The sequence below is a fragment of the Camelus bactrianus genome, chromosome 18 (genome assembly GCF_048773025.1).
Source record: "Camelus bactrianus isolate YW-2024 breed Bactrian camel chromosome 18, ASM4877302v1, whole genome shotgun sequence".
Lineage (NCBI taxonomy): Eukaryota > Metazoa > Chordata > Mammalia > Artiodactyla > Camelidae > Camelus > Camelus bactrianus.
In genome coordinates, this window is record NC_133556.1 from 35,434,977 (window position 1) to 35,450,706 (window position 15,730).

A 15,730-nucleotide genomic window follows, 5' to 3' on the forward strand; every position below is an offset into this window, starting at 1 on the left:
CTCCCCTTAGATTTTCAAAATGATTTTGGATTGAACTAGAACAGCAATACTACTCTTTAAACAAGATAGAGAGATGCAAGAAATAAAAGAACCCATGGTTTTCACTGACTTTCCAGATGCTGATAGTTTCAAGGAGAGCTTAATTGATTTCTTTAATGCAACCTACTGGTCTTATACATGTGGGCAAGAGAAGATAACGCATATTTTCATAGACAGAATCATGAGTAGGTTGGAGTCTAAGTAGAAAGTACTAGAGTTGAAGCTGCAAGAAACTGTTATCATATCAGCCATGATTCGAATCATCCTGTTTTGTGAAAACTTGGAACTGGATCTTTCTGAAGCTGGTCTTGGAGCAATGGTTTTTGCACTTTTTGTTTCTGGTTTTGAGTTTAAATTTATAAGAATGATTGCCCAAGACTGAGTTCTACAGAAGAAGACCCTGAGATGAGAATCCATATGTTGTCGATTTATTAAATAGCACTTGCAGGAGAACCCCACCAGGGAAGGACAAGAAGCCAAGCAAAAGTGTGACTTTGGGCAAAGCACCACAGAAGGTAACTCCAGCCTGATCCCGCAGGGGACGCTGGAGTGTAACGTATATCTCAGAGTTTGTTCTGACCCAAGGCAGGAGAGCTGGAATTTCATACTCCTGCGCTCATAAGTCCTTGACCAAATGTTCCTCAGAGGGAGCCAACCTCTGAGTACTTCTGGTTTAGAACATCCAAGCAAATCTGCTCCAATAGCCTGAGACAGTTTTCTTCCTCTAAAGATTTCCTTGCGCATGGCAACAGAAGCCAAAGCACATCAGTGCTGGCAAGGGTCACAAGACATGGTCAAAGGACTCCAAGGGGATGTGGGAGGAGCACCAATAGTTCCTGGTCCAAAATCACTGATTTGACAAATCTAGTCATTTGTATGCATTTTATGAATTCACCACTGGACAACTAGTAGATGACAGACACTGGTTTTATAACATGGCCCTAATCTAATGCAAGATTAAGAAGTATCTTTCAGGTTGCCATCTCTAAAACATGCCCAGCTTTGAGTATTTTTGTGCCTCGAATGTGCATAAAATAAAGATAGACTTCATTGTTTTATTAACGTTGTTCCGTTCAATAAAGTGAGTAAGCTAAGTTGAAGAATACACATATTTCCCATGGGACTCAATAAAGCCATTTTTGATTAAAGAAAACTTGCGGATTTATCAAAGTTACAAAAGTAAGGCATGCCACAAGAAATCAAGTAAGAAATGAAAAAATTGAATGGGAAAATCTCCCTCTTAAGTAGCACTGCCTAGAGGTAAGCAATCTAGTGGTTTACCCTGTTTACTTATTCTTCTCTTTATTTAGCCAGTCTCCTCTTGATGGAAGAGGAGACTGGAAATTTAGGTGGTTTCCAGTTTTTCATTAACACAGTGTTACAACACACTTTTTTGTCTACAGTCTTGTGTACAAGGATGCAAGCATCTGGTACAGAAATACAGACTCCTTAAAGGAGAATTGTTGATACCAAGATTCATGCAGCAAATATTTTAGATGATGAAGTGAAATGCTCACCTCCAACACACACCCTGTAAATGGTGGTACAATTGTATACTCTCACTGATGGGGACTGGTAAGAGTATTCACCACCAATCAACGGAGGGCCCATTTCTTCAGTTATTTTACTCTTAAATGGGAAAAAAATGTTGTCCATATATATCATTGTATTGATTTACTGAATTGTCCCCATGTATAAAACAACACTCACCTGCCAAGTTTCACCGCTGTCAGTATAATCTGTCTTAGAATATGACCTTCCTCAAACTCAGGCTTGAGTCCTTCCCCCCTCACCATTTTAAAGTACATAATTCTATGGACCTAGAGATTATCATACTAAGTGAAGTAAACCAGAAAGAGAAAGACAAATACTGTATGATATCACTTATATGTGGAATCTTTAAAAATGACACAAATGTGCTCATGGAAAAAAGAAAAAAAAGGAAAAAAGAAAAGAAAAGAAAAAAAATGACACAAATGAGCTTACATACAAAACAGAAACAGACTCACAGACATAGAAAACAAACTAATGGTTACCAGTAGGGTAAGGGAGTGGGGAGGGATAAATTGGGAGTTCAGGATTTGCAGATAGAAACTATTATATATAAAATAGATAAACAGAAAGATCCTACTGTAGAGCCCAGGGAACTATATTCAATATCTTGTAATAGCCTATAATGAAAAAGTATATGAAAAGGAATATATATAAATATATGTATAACTGAATCACTATGCTGTACACCAGAAACTAACACATTGTAAACCGGCTATGCTTCAATAAAAAATAAATACATAAAAAACAAACCAAAAAAAAAAATGGAAAGGAGCTAGGGTGATACCGGGGATCTGCAGCAATAAGAGTTTATGGATATTTTGTCTTTTTTCTTTCAGCTGTCATTTATTGAGCACTTACTGTGTGCCGAAATGGTGGCAGACACCAGGTATGTACAATCTCTGCCCTCATGCAACTTTCAGTCTGGTTCCTAAGCACTAATGTAACGGGCCTCTTCACCGTCATCCTCCCCCAATCTTGCTTCTTAGTTCAAGTTCCTGAGGGGGAAATCTAATTGGCTTTGAGGTAGCATTATAATTCGTTGGATCCTTCTGGGTCAGGCAGCTGGGGGCATCTCTGATCAGGCTATAAAGGACGGGAGAGCAGAGACTTCTCTGAAGAGGGGTCAAGGGCTGGTCAGGCACTCAAATGTGCCTCTTGTAAAAAATCATCCGTATTCTACATGATTTGCAAATATATTATTTATGATTCGTTTTCTATCCTTTAAGGTGCCAGTTCCCAAAGATGACTCTAATAAAGAAAAAGCCATTTCACATGATGATGGTAACATCACAGGTGGCAGTGGGGAGCCGGCACAGTCACGGCTTTAATTTGAAAGTTCTGCCTGAGCGATTAGCTGTGTCGGTGAAGTTTTGGAGTTGGGACCTTAGAGAGCATCGAATCCTGCTGACCTATTTTCCAGATGAAAAAGCCAAGGCCCAAAGAAGGGAGATGATTTGGTCAAGGTCAAGGATCTCTCATCATAGGGGCGTCAGGAACAGAACACAGGCGGTGATGGTTGTCGAGTTTTTTGAGGCTCTTTCTTTTCTTCTTTTCCTTTTCATCTACCCTCACCCATCCCTCCTCCTTTTCTTTCCTTTTAAATACTCTTTGATTACTTTTCTTGAATAGGTAAAGCATACAGATGGTTTAAAAAAAAAGTGCACAAACATATACAGAGGAAAGTAATTCTCCCTTCTTTCTAGTTCCTATGCTTAGAGGCTGCCACTTTTTCTAGTATATCTTTCCAGAAATAGTCCATATAATCTAACAACAAATGTGTTTTTATTTTTTCCTTGCTTTTTTTTTTTTATCATATCTTGAATATGTGTGTGTGCTTGTGTGTGTGTGTGTGTGTGTATCTAAATATGTAACATCCTGGGCACAAGTAAGGCATCACTATACAAACAGAAGCAGGACATAAGAGCCAGAGGAGATTAGGAGAAATACAAACCCCTATTGATGATGGGGTGGGGTGGAGATGGGGCTCAGCCCTGGATTTCCCACTACATAGAGATGATATCTGAACTATTTTGCTCAAATTTACAAAGAGCATGGTGGCCCTGGTAAGCAACAGGATTTGGAGGAGAATCTCAAGGGGTATAGGCACTGTCCCTGTTCCTTCAGACCTCCCTGTTTCGTCTCTGTCCTGAATAGGTGATTAAGCTGGTTATGGCGTCTGAAGATACTGCTGACCATCAGGGCTGGTACAGCTTATATGGATGGAGAGGATGTCTCCTTTGCCCTGGTAAACAGTTGGAGCCCAGGCAGTCCATCATCAAGTCCTACTGAGTCCACCTGTGTATTTTTTTAATTGATGTATAATTGAGTAACAACATTGTGTTATTTCAGCTGCTCAGCACAGTGATTTAGTTTTATATATATATATTCTTTTTCATATTCATTTTCATTATAGATTATTACAAGGTATTGAATATAGTTCCCTGTGTTCTACAGTAGGACCTTGCTGTTGAGTCCCCCTACGTATTGAATTAGTCCTCTGCCATGACCCTGGATTATTGCCTTTCTACTTTTCTCTATAAAGCAAATGACTGCCTTCTACCTCCAGTATTAATTCCCCTGGTCTGTTCTCCACAGAGCAGGTAGAGTCATCCTTCAACAGTGCTAATCCTGGTCAGGCCACACCTGCTTCAATGCCTCTCCAGTGCCCTAGGGTTAAAATTTAACCCTCCTCCCAAAGCCTGTTAGATCTGGACCTTGGCTACCTCCTAGCCTTAACCTCCACCCCCTACCCCATGCACCTTCCTGTCTTTGTGCCTGGCTCACTAATGAGTGATCCCTCTCTGGAACTCAGTGTTGGCATGACCGCCTGTATTAGTTTCTTCTTACTGTTGTAACAAACTACCACAAACTTAGTGTCTTAAAACAAGAAAAATGTATTCCCTTACATTTCCGGAGGCCAGAAGTCTGAGCTGGGTCTTAATGAGCTAAAATCAAGGTGTCAGCAGGGCCGATTCCTTCTGGAGGCTCCAGGGGAGAATCTGTTCCTTGCCTTTTCAGCTTCAAGTGTCCTTTTTCAGCTTCCCGGGCTTGCGGAAACTTTCTTCACCTTCAAAGAGCATCACTCCAATCTCTGCCTCTTTCATCCCATTTCCCTTTCCTCTTCTGTAGTCATATTTTCCTTTGTCTCCTTTTATAAGAATATTTCTGATTACATTTAGGGCCCACGTGGATAATCCAGGGTAATTTCTCCAACTCAAGATCCTTCACTTAATCACATCTACAAAGTCCCTTCTGCTAGGTATTTGATTCAGATTCTGGGGATAAGGACATGGATATCTTTGGGGGCCAATATTCAGCCCACCACCATACCTTCTTGAATCCCAGGATATATTAAATGTATTAAAACTGCCCCCTGGTTCCCATCGGATGCTATCCTTTCCCAACCATAACATCTATTACCTGCATTACAATCATATGTTCAGGCAAAGACTGGTTATATACTCACCAATTCTCTTTCCTCTTCTGAGCTCATAGGAAGACTACATTTCCCAGCCTCCTTTGCACTTAAGTTGGGATCATGTGATCAAGTTCGGCTAATGGAAAATGTTGGGAATGATGTAGGTCCCCTCCAGACACAGCCATAAATTGCCTCACTCAATCCTTTTGCTCTTTCATCCACATGGCCCCCAATGGTGTCCACATGGCTAGAAGTAAATGACTTCAGGATGGCAGTGCTACATGATGGGAGGGACCTGGATTCCTAAGTCATCATTTACAACGTTAAGCCCCTAAGATCTTGAATTTGTGGTTATAGCAGATGATCTATCCTGACCAATAAGTTTGTTTTCTTGTTTCTTTTCTTTACCAAATTATTAGCTCTATCTTATTTCCTCTTGTACCTTCCTCCCCCAACCCTAGCACAGTGCTTGGTACAAAGTAAATACTCAATAGCAGATTGTTAAGTGAATGGAAGGCAGTTTGATTCAAGATGAAGACACAGTGGCTGGGTGAAACTAGGGGGATGTGTCATTGTCACTGAGAAATGATGATGGCTGAACTGAAGCAGTGACAATGGGGATGAAAGGAGGGGAAGGATCTGATATTTATTTAGAAGGGAGACTTGACAGAACTTGGTGATTGATAGGAAATGGAAGTTGAGATAAAAGATGTGGCATCAAAGACCTTCCAGTTTACTGGTTTTGACATATGGAGGGACACACTGATGCACTGAACTTTCAAATGTCTGAGGGTGGTTCTGAATATGTAGGTGAAAACACAGCTCTGTGTGACTGTTGCTTCTTTGGTTGCAGCAAAATTCATGTATGTAAGTTTCTCCTTGAATACTGTTGGCTGGGCAAGCTTGGTGATATGGAGATTTTTATTCTACTTGTGGTAGTAATGACATTTGAGCTGGGCGTAGGTTGATGCTATGGTCAGAATGTTTATGTCCCTGACACATTCATATGTTGAGATCCTAATGTCCAATGTGATGTATTAGAAGATGGGGCCTGTGGGAGATGCTTAGGTCATGAGGATGGAGCCCTCATGTATGGGATTGGTGTTCCTATGAAAGAGACCCCACAGAGATCCCTTGTCCCTCCCACCATGTGAGGATGCAGTGAAAAATTGCTGGCTGTGAACCAGGAAAAAGCCCTAACCAAAATGTGACCATACTCATGCCTTGATTTTATACTCTCCAGGCACCAGACTGGGCAAGATAAAACTCTGTTGTTTATAAGCCACCCAGACCATGATATTTTGTTATAGCAGCCCAAACAGACAAAGACAGTTGACATTAAAAATGGCTGTATTGGGGGGTGGGTATAGCTCAGTGGTAGAGCACATGCTTAGCATGCCCAAGGTCCTGGGTTCAATCCCCAATACCTCCATTAAAAACAAATAAACAAACAAACAAGCCTAATTACCTCCCCCCAACAACAACAATAAATAAATGAAATGTCTGGTTAAATTGTGGAAAGCAAACAATGGCTCTTTGACCAAGATTGGATCAAGACGAATAATTTTTTTTTTAAATGGCTACAGTCAGTCATACATCCTTGTATGCATATCCCACTTCAGTGTGACTTTTTGCAGCTTTTCCCATCAAGAGACAGAAGTCTATTTCCCTATCTTTTGAATATGGACTGACTTTATGGCTTGCCTTGCACCAGTAGGATGTGGCAGAGGTGATGGTGTGACTGTTCTAACTTGGGTCTCAATAGGGCTTGCATGCTTTCTCTCAATTTCTAGGAACCCTTCCCAGGCGCCATGTGAAAATCCCTGGGCTGGCCTGATGGCATATGAGAAATTTTATAGAGCAGAGAGGAGCTGTCCTAACTGAAGGCTGTCCCAGACCAACCAGCACCCTACTGACCTGGCAGTTAATAGCAAACGCCTGAATGAGCCCAGCCAAGACCAGAAGAACCACTGAGTTCAGGTCAATCTAAGCTGCTAATTCATAGAACTGTTAGTTTAATAAACAGTTGCTGTTTTAAGCAGCTAAGTTTTAGGAGGATCTGTTACATGGTAAAAACTAACCAATACAATCTGTATTTATAGGCATTTGTCTGAGCAGGGAGACGCAGGTCTGGGGAATAACCAGCTGTGGGGTTTTCATCTAGTCTCAGTTGATTCCTAGGGATACACGTAGTTATTTTAACCAATATAGCCAGCTGGAAAAATGCATGACCCCAAACCTATTTTGGTTTCAGTAGAGTTGAAGGGATTTAAATTATTCAGATAATTGCTTCAACTTACCACTTTACTTGTGAACAGAAGCTCCTGTGATGTTTTTTAAATTAGTTGTCCGAGACCCTGGGTTTTCATCTACAATAAAATGACCAAAAATTGGGAAGGATAGGTTTGCCAGTTTTTCCTTGACAATATTTTTAAAGTCACACACACACACACACACACACACACACACACACACACACACTCTCTCTCTCTCTCTCTCTCTCTCTAAATACAAAACTAATATCAAGTAACTTTAGAAAGTAAATTGTAATACAAATAGAATATACAATAATTAAAAGAGGTGTTTTTGAACACTTATTTGATCAGCTTTAAGTTTTCTCAATTTTCTATGGCCCAGTGAAAACCTCCACACATATTAGTATTGTTCTGTGGACTAACTTTTGAGAACCACCTTTAAATGGAGTCTATCAAAATTCTTCCTGCTGTGTTTCTGAGAATGCTTACATACATTTAACTTAGGACTGCCCAAGTGTCACCACCTCTGAGAAGTCCTCCTTTCCTGTGCTGCTGGAGCTAAACACCCTCCTCCAAGTTTCCATAAGTTTCACCTCTTATTTCTGCTGGAGTTGCATCACCTGTTTACAGGACCAGCTACATAACTGGTGGGACCCCTTGTTCAAAAATCATTTGGAATTTCAAGAAGGCAATTATAGAGCATTAAAACAAGAACGGGGCCCTCCTGAGCATGGGTCCCTGCCAGACTGCAGACTGTACACCCAGGAAACCAGCCCTCCCTCCAGAGCAGATATTCTATCTGGCTCTGGAGACGCTGCGATTCCGGAGAGCAAGAATCTTGTCTCAGTCATCCGTTTTCCTAGCGCTCAGTGCAGTGCCCTTCAGGTTTATGGTAACAACAGTGATTGTTTATTAAGCACTGCTTAGTGTGAAAATGAATAAAGGAAACCGCATTTTAAATGGAGTCTGGAGGTTTGAAGGAGAAGCTCTCAGGACTCCACGTAACTTCAGACAATCACAGACCCCAACAGGAAGAGACGTACCTTGCCCTCCCCTTCCCCGCTGGAAGGTGTCTCTGCCACCCGGGCAGGCAGGAGGACTTCTCCCCGCCCCGCAACAAACCCAGCCAATGGGAACTGTCCAAACGTAGCCAATGGGGAGCCGTCGCCAGCCTGAAATCGGGCTTATCTCCAGGGGGATTTTTATTCAAAGCACTCCGCTTACCAACTTTCTCCTTTTTCTCTATAAAGTAACACTCCTCTGCTATGTTTGCTGGACTTGCCTATAGCTTTGTTTGTCCCAAATTGTGATTCTGTGATATTCTCAAATAAGCCCATTTTGCTTGTTAAAAAAAAAAAAAACAAAAAACCTGGCCATTTTATTTTTAGGGTCTGCATAAGGTTTCATTCACTGTGCTGAGCCCTGTACAGGAGGTCTGGAGTGTCTGTAACACACCTGGGCAGAGGCACCATTCTTATCCTCATCTTATAGATGAGGAAACAGAGGCTTGGAGGGGCTAAGTGACTTTTTCAAGGTCATAAACCTCATAGGCAAGTGGATCAATTTTACCCCCAGGGGCTATTTTATCCACAGTTTTTGGTTGTCATGACCGGGAGATGCTGCTGGCATCTAATGGGTATGGGCCAGGGATGAAACATCCTACAGGATGGCCCCCACAGCAAAGAATTTACTCATCACTCCAAAACGTCAGCGAGGCTGAAGTTGAGAAACCCCGTTCTGATACCAAAGCCCAAGTTTCCTAAACTTGGGTTTTCAGTACCAGCTACTTTATATTCCTTTGTTTGTATTACATCAATAAATACTATCATGTATTTTTCTCTTCTTTTTAAATGGACTTTAAATTGATATACCTAAAAGAATTAACTACACCTTAAACATTTAAGCCATGTGTTTGACATGTCATTATTTTTTCCCCCGATACACATTGCAATAAATATAAAACTAATAAAAAAAAACCTTTGTTGGGGTACTACCCAAAATCATCTCACATACCACCTCCAGTCTGTGAGAGAACTATACTGTAGACCCACGTCGCTGCTGCTGCTGCTGCTTTTTTTTTTTTTTTTTTTCACGTCGCTTCTTCTATAAGGCTTTCCTTAACTTTTTGGAACAAGGGAATAAAATATATCAAATCAGTGTGTTGCTTGAACATGGCAAGGTGTTAGTTACATTTTGGCTTCTGTTGGGGAAGGTCATCGAGAGGACATGACCACCTACCACCCACCAGCTGGATCGGGGCAGTCAGAGGCTCCTTGCTCCCTCCTCTGTCCTTGAAATATGCATACGTTCATTCCACTCACCATTCTTGCACTAGAAGCTGTTTCAAGGAAGAAAAGTCCAAACAAACTGTTAAGATCCTGGTAAATGGGTGCAGAGTTCTACTCCGCTTGCAACCATCACCCAAGACAAACTCACCTGTAAGTTCCCTTGCTTATTAATCCTGCCAATCTGAAGTGGCTGCCTTTTTCTTTCGTCTCTCTCCTGAGACGGACCAGTTTCCATTATCACCCGAGAAGCTCCCTGAGGTTATAAACCAACAGCTTCTGTTTCAACTCTTTTTTTTCCCCTCAAGGCTAACAGTTGCTTAGAAACCTCTTGGAAGCCCCAAAAGCCACCTGATGAGGACAATTAACCAAAAGCTCCTTTGGGTGAGGGCCACAGCACAAATAATCTAATTTGTTGAGCTGCTTCTGGACGTTGGTTGTAAGTCCTGGTAAGCAAACATCCTTTGTTACATCGCTCCCTCCCCTAATTGTTGGGGAGTACAATTGCATTCTCCATGCCTCGTGCACTGCAGTCTGACATAATTAAGATTAGAGCAAATGAGATTCTTCTTTAGGTATTAAAAGCCCCTGTCTTGTAAATAATAAAGTCATCATCTCTTTTATAGAAAGCACTTTCATTAAGAGCTGCATTTTAATTTCAACACATTTGCATGAATTCATTTGGATAGTGGTGGGGGGTGGCATTTGATGACAATTTTTCATCTTCCATTAACACTTGCAGGTGTTTTAATTAGGAAGTTTATAAATGTCCCCCCACCCCCAGAAGCCCCGAAAGAAATACCTTCTCAATCACATGTTCCAAATGGGAGCGTGTTCCCAATAATCACACATCTAGTAGGAAGTAGTGATTCTATTTACTGACCTCACATACCCAGAGGAAATTAGCGTTTTTCCTTTGTAGAGTAAAATGAACCAAACGCTGAATCTTTTCTCTCCTAAATGTTTTTCAAATACCTTAGACATAGGCTTATGCAGTATTTGAAGGGGCTTTGGCAGCTACTGGGAGCAGGAAGGGAGTTTGGTTTGGGCAAAGCTCACGGGGATTCAGGTTTGGAATCTGGTAAATAATCCACACAGAGTAAATCAGGTCTGCTTCTTTCCAAAGCCAGATCCCTGCACTCTCCGTGTCACAAACAGGGGGCAGTATCTGTTAATTAAAGCCGGGAGCAGCAGCTCAGAGCCAGTCTCCTCTGAGGACTCAACTCAAATGTCCTGGTGACAGGCAATATTTTACAGAGATGGGGGGCAGATTCTGAAATGGACTTTTCTGTCTAGATTTTGTCTCTTTTCACTAAAATTTTTCTTTTTTTTTTTTTTTAAATCAAATTTAGAACTGCCCCAAATCCCTCAACTCTTGCAGGAAGGTGTCTGTGACCTATCCTTCTATGGGGTCATTGCTCACAGCTCTCAGCCCTGATGCTTACTGGGAAGCGTCACACGGGGTGCAGTGGGGTAGGATGGCAGGAGACCTGAGACTAGGAGACCAGCAGTCTGCAACGAGCTTTCCCATTTGCTGGCTGTCTGACCTTGGACAAAGCCCTGAACCTCTCTGAGCCTCAGCTTCCTGGACTGTAGCAAATTTGTTGGAGCAGCCCTTTCCAGTTCTGAAATAGTGTGTATCCCAGCCCCATCTGCACATCTGTCTCAGCCCTAAGTGTTCCTTTCCTCTCTTAGTTTAAGACAGGGTCTTGCATAAAAGACTTTAATGAGCTCATTAAAAGAGCCTGTACATATTTTTTGAGTGCTTCCCAAATCCACATTGTTTTAGGTGCTGGGACTCTGGAAGAGTCAGGGCCTTTTCTGCCCTGGAGTTTACATTTCAATATGGGAAGACAGACCAAAAACAAATACACAATATAATGTCAGGTGGATGGAGAGTCTGCAGGCCTATTTTAGGAAGGCACTACCTGCAGTGATTAGAACACAGGCTCCTGAGTCAAATTTCTTGGGTCAGATGCCAACGGCAGTACTTCGTTGCCGAGCTACCCTGGGCACCTGGCTTAATTGCTTTGGGCCTCAGTCTCTCCCTCTACTGTGTGGACTTGGTGAGATTACCTAACAGGTAGAGTTAAATGAGATTGGTCACTCGATGGCTCAGCAAGTATTTCCAGATGGTCTGCTAGATGTTAGGCACTGCTCTAAGCATGCGTGAGGAGGTGATTTTAGAACAACTAAGCTTAGTGGGTATGTTACAAGCACTGAATAAATGTCAGCTAGATTCAGCCCTCACACACCAGTGCTTGTGTTTGGAGACTCACACAGTGGTGGTGGGTGTGGGTGGACAAGAATACCACACTGTCTTGTTCTGGGGATCCCATTTGATGAATCCGATGAGTTCAGCAACACAATCTCCCACCTTCTGTCGGTGGGTTTGGGACGTAATGCAGTGCATAATTCAATGAGTCTTGCAGGGCTGGTACACCCATGGACATGCTCTGTCAATATTACCTGGTGTGTTTTTATTGGAATAGGGTCATTCTCTGCAAGTCTTTGGGGAGACAGTGGGTGACCAGTTCTTCAAAGGGAAGGCACAATTAGCCAAAATCCCTCTCATTCTGAGAAAGCTTGCCAATGAAGTCCCAATAAAACTTCCCATGCGTTTTCAATTAAGCTCCCCTCCCCCAGTATGTCAGTTTATATGTGGCCCAATCTCTTGGTTCTTTGAAAATGCCCGGAGAAGCCCTTGACTGCAGCCAAATGGAGAGAAGGGTGGTGGAAACATCATTTCCCTGCAAATCCCCTAGCCGACTGCAAAGTGTATACTTGGTTAATGCAATTAAAAAACAAAACGCAGGGGCGGGTAGGGATCTAAATTTGGTGTAGCAGCTTTAGTACAAATCCTGTTTTGGGGGCTACTGGAGTCAAATTCAAGCCGAGGAGAGGAAGAAGTGGGAGAAATGGGAGCGGGCCGGAGGATGGCTGGAATCCGCTGATTTGAGAGAGGGCAGATTTGGAAACGCTGACGGGCGACGGGAGTCTGGAAGCCGAGGAAGCAAGGTCGGGCTCGGCAGCTCCGGGTGAGGATGTCTGGGGGTGCTCAGCGGGTACAGGGGCCAGCCAGCTTCGGAGACCGATGCCCGCGGACTCCAGGTACCGGAGGGCGGCTAAGGATGGGCGCCCAGGCCTTGGCGCTGCACCAGATCTGGGCGCGCAGAGGCGGCGCCGCGGTGAGCCCTCCTGTGGAGCGCAGGGAAGGAGATGAGGGCAAAGAGGGACAGAAAGTAGCAGGTCCAGTGGCCTGGGAGAGTCCCAACGAAAGGCCCTCTGGTACAGGTCATTGTCTCGTCCTCCGCCTTGACCGTTGCCTCTCCTTGCCCCTGCACTTCTGTGACTTATTTCATCCCTAGCCCCTCTCCCGGGGGTGCTTACCCCGGGCCCAGGCGCTTGCCACCCCCAGCTCAACCTTGGTCCCGCCTGGGTCCAGGGAGTTGAGCCAGCAGGGTGGCGCCTCTGGCTAAAGGGCACAGTCGGGAAAGGGCAAGGCGGGCCCGCACACCTGGGAGGGGCGATCCTGATCAGACTGCGCCCCAGTCTGCCTTGGAGTGGAAGCCACCTAGTCTGCCCCTAAACCCTCCATGTCACCCCTTCCCTGGTGGGCCGCCTGGAGCCGCAGTTCCTGCGCACGCTCCAGGGAAGAAGCCACGGGCGGAGCCGCCTCTGCGCCCTGAACAGGTCTGAGCCGCGGCTCCCGCCCAGAGAGGGCGCGGGAGGTCCCGCCGCCGTCCTCCACCTGCCGGGAAATCCGAGCTGTGCCTTCAGCCTCGGCGGCTGCCGGAGCTTCCTCCTCTCCGCCCGCCAGCCTGGTTCAGCTCTGCACGCCCCCCAACTGGCTCCCGCCCGCCCGAGTCACCTCTCCCGCGCCCCCGCCCCTCTCGAGCCCGCCCCCTCCCCCCCTCGCGCCTCCTCTGCCCGCCCTTCTCCCCCTCCCCCTTCCCTCCTGCCCTCCCTTCATTCCACAAGTGTCGCTTCGCTCTCTCCGGCGCACTTGGCGAGCTGGAGAGGTGAGAGGCATCCTGCGAGCCGGCTTAGAGCGGCGAGTCTGTAGCCGCCGGCCTTCGGGAGGCGCGAACAGACCCACTCGCCCCTGCTCTCCGGCCCCCGCCTCCCCCTGCAGCCAGCCGGACCTGCACCCGCTCCTCCTCCCCCCGCCCGGCCCCGCGCGCTCCTCCCCGGCCAGCCCCTCGGCGCGCGGCGCGCTGGAGGCGAACGCGGGCTGAGCCGAGCGCAGTGGCCGCCGACCACCGAGCGCCCCGCGCGGCTCCCTGCATGTGCGGCCCGCGGCGGCTCGCAGCCCCCGGCAGCAGCCTCGGCAGCTTCGGCCGCGCCTCGAGAGGCGGCTGCAGCGGCTCCAGCGGCGGCCGAGCGGCCGAGCCCGGGCTGGGAGACACGATGCGCCGCGTCCTCCGGCTGCTCCTCGGCTGCTTCCTCACCGAGCTGTGCGCCCGCGTGTGCCGGGCGCAGGAGCGAGCGGGGCACGGGCAGCTGGCGCAGCTGGGCGGCGTGGTGGTGCTGGCGGGGGGCAACCGCTCCGGGGCCGCCTCCGGAGAGGTTGGCGAGGGCGTGGGGGTCTCGGACGCGCCCCCGACCCGGGCGCCCACGCCGGACTTCTGCCGGGGCTACTTCGATGTCATGGGCCAGTGGGACCCGCCGTTCAACTGCAGCTCGGGCGACTTCATCTTCTGCTGCGGGACTTGTGGCTTCCGGTTCTGCTGCACGTTTAAGAAGCGACGACTGAACCAAAGCACCTGCACCAACTACGACACTCCGCTCTGGCTCAACACCGGCAAGCCCCCCGCGCGCAAGGACGACCCCCTACACGACCCCACCAAGGACAAGACCAACCTGATCGTTTACATCATCTGCGGGGTGGTGGCCGTCATGGTGCTTGTGGGCATCTTCACCAAGCTGGGGCTGGAGAAGGCGCACCGGCCCCAAAGGGAGCACATGTCCAGGTGGGCCGCCTCCCCCCTTGCCCTCTCCTCTGGGCGCCGCTCTCCCTACTCTCCCCTCTCCACCTTTCCGGAGGCAATGGCTCTCCCCCAACCCCGGCCTCTCGGCGGGGAATGTCACTCGGGGAGCCAACTTCGGTTAGGAGCGCGGAGAGGGGGCGCTGGGCTCAGCACAGGTGTGGATATACGCGTGTGTGTTGGGGTTTTCCCCCCATCCTTGCCCTCTTGCGGCCCCCTCCCACCGAGGATTGAAGCGGACTTGAGACATAGAGCCCGAGAGCCCGTGGCTCCGAAATCATGGGTTTTGGGGAGGGGGTCCAGCCCTCGCATTCCAGATACTATCCTCTAGGTAAACAGGGGCAGCCAAGCCCGAAAGGGAAGGGGGGCGTGTGTGAGCCCGCGCGCGCGTGTGTGCGGGAGGGAGGGAGGGAGGCAAAGAGTGTGTGCCGCCTGCAACTCGTACGACTCGCGAAAATGTCGCGAGGGAGGTGGAGAGTGCGGGGAGGGCGAGAACAAAAGCTTTGCTTGGAGAGGCCGCCTCGCTTTCCCTGAGCTGCCAGGTCCCTGAAAATTGGGACCTCGCTCCCCCCATCCCCTCCCTTAACCCCCTCGTCCCTCTCTCCTGTCGCCACCTCTCCCTGCCGGGGACAGCGACCTCAACTGCGCTCTGCGCCCCTCGCCCGGGCTGGCGTGGCCTCCATGGGCCAGACCCCCCTCCCCGCGCGCCTTCACCTCCCAGACACCCTGATTCGTCAACTTTCCCTTTTGCCTTATTCATTATGCAAGTCCCAGCACGAGCAAGTCGCAGCAGATGGGAGAAGGCATCTGGGGATTAATGGAGCTATTTGCCTTTTGCCTTTTTTGTTTTTAAGTGTCTAAATCGATTCGCACAACCCAGTAACTTGGAGGCGGAGGGCGCAGCCGCTAGGATTCAGCCCCTCGCCAGGGAGAGGCCAAGGGTTAGCGTGAGGTCCGGGCGGGTGGGGTTGAAGTGCCGCTGGCGGCCTGTGAACAACTGGATGACTGGGGCGCAGGTTTATTCTCTTTCCGAATTTGGGCAGCAGAGTTGCCATATGTCCCCACCCCCTACACACACGCGCGCACACACACACACCCCGCACCTCCGGGTGCCTGTGTGCGCGCGTGTGTCTGCACGCGCTCCGTGTGCCTGCCTAAAAAAATCTCAACAAAGAGACCCACCAAAAATAG

The 15,730-nt window shown here is 47.3% G+C and overlaps 1 protein-coding gene across 1 annotated transcript in view; it reads left to right on the forward strand.

Annotated features, from left to right (window-relative positions):
- The first annotated feature begins 13,885 nt into the window (after window positions 1–13,885).
- Window positions 13,886–15,730, forward strand: part of SHISA9 (shisa family member 9) — a 266,046-nt gene continuing 264,201 nt past the window's right edge. The window contains exon 1 of the mRNA XM_074345433.1: window positions 13,886–14,524. Within this exon, the coding sequence (XP_074201534.1) occupies window positions 13,962–14,524 (563 nt within the window). The 5' untranslated portion in view covers window positions 13,886–13,961. The remainder of the gene's footprint in view (window positions 14,525–15,730) is intronic.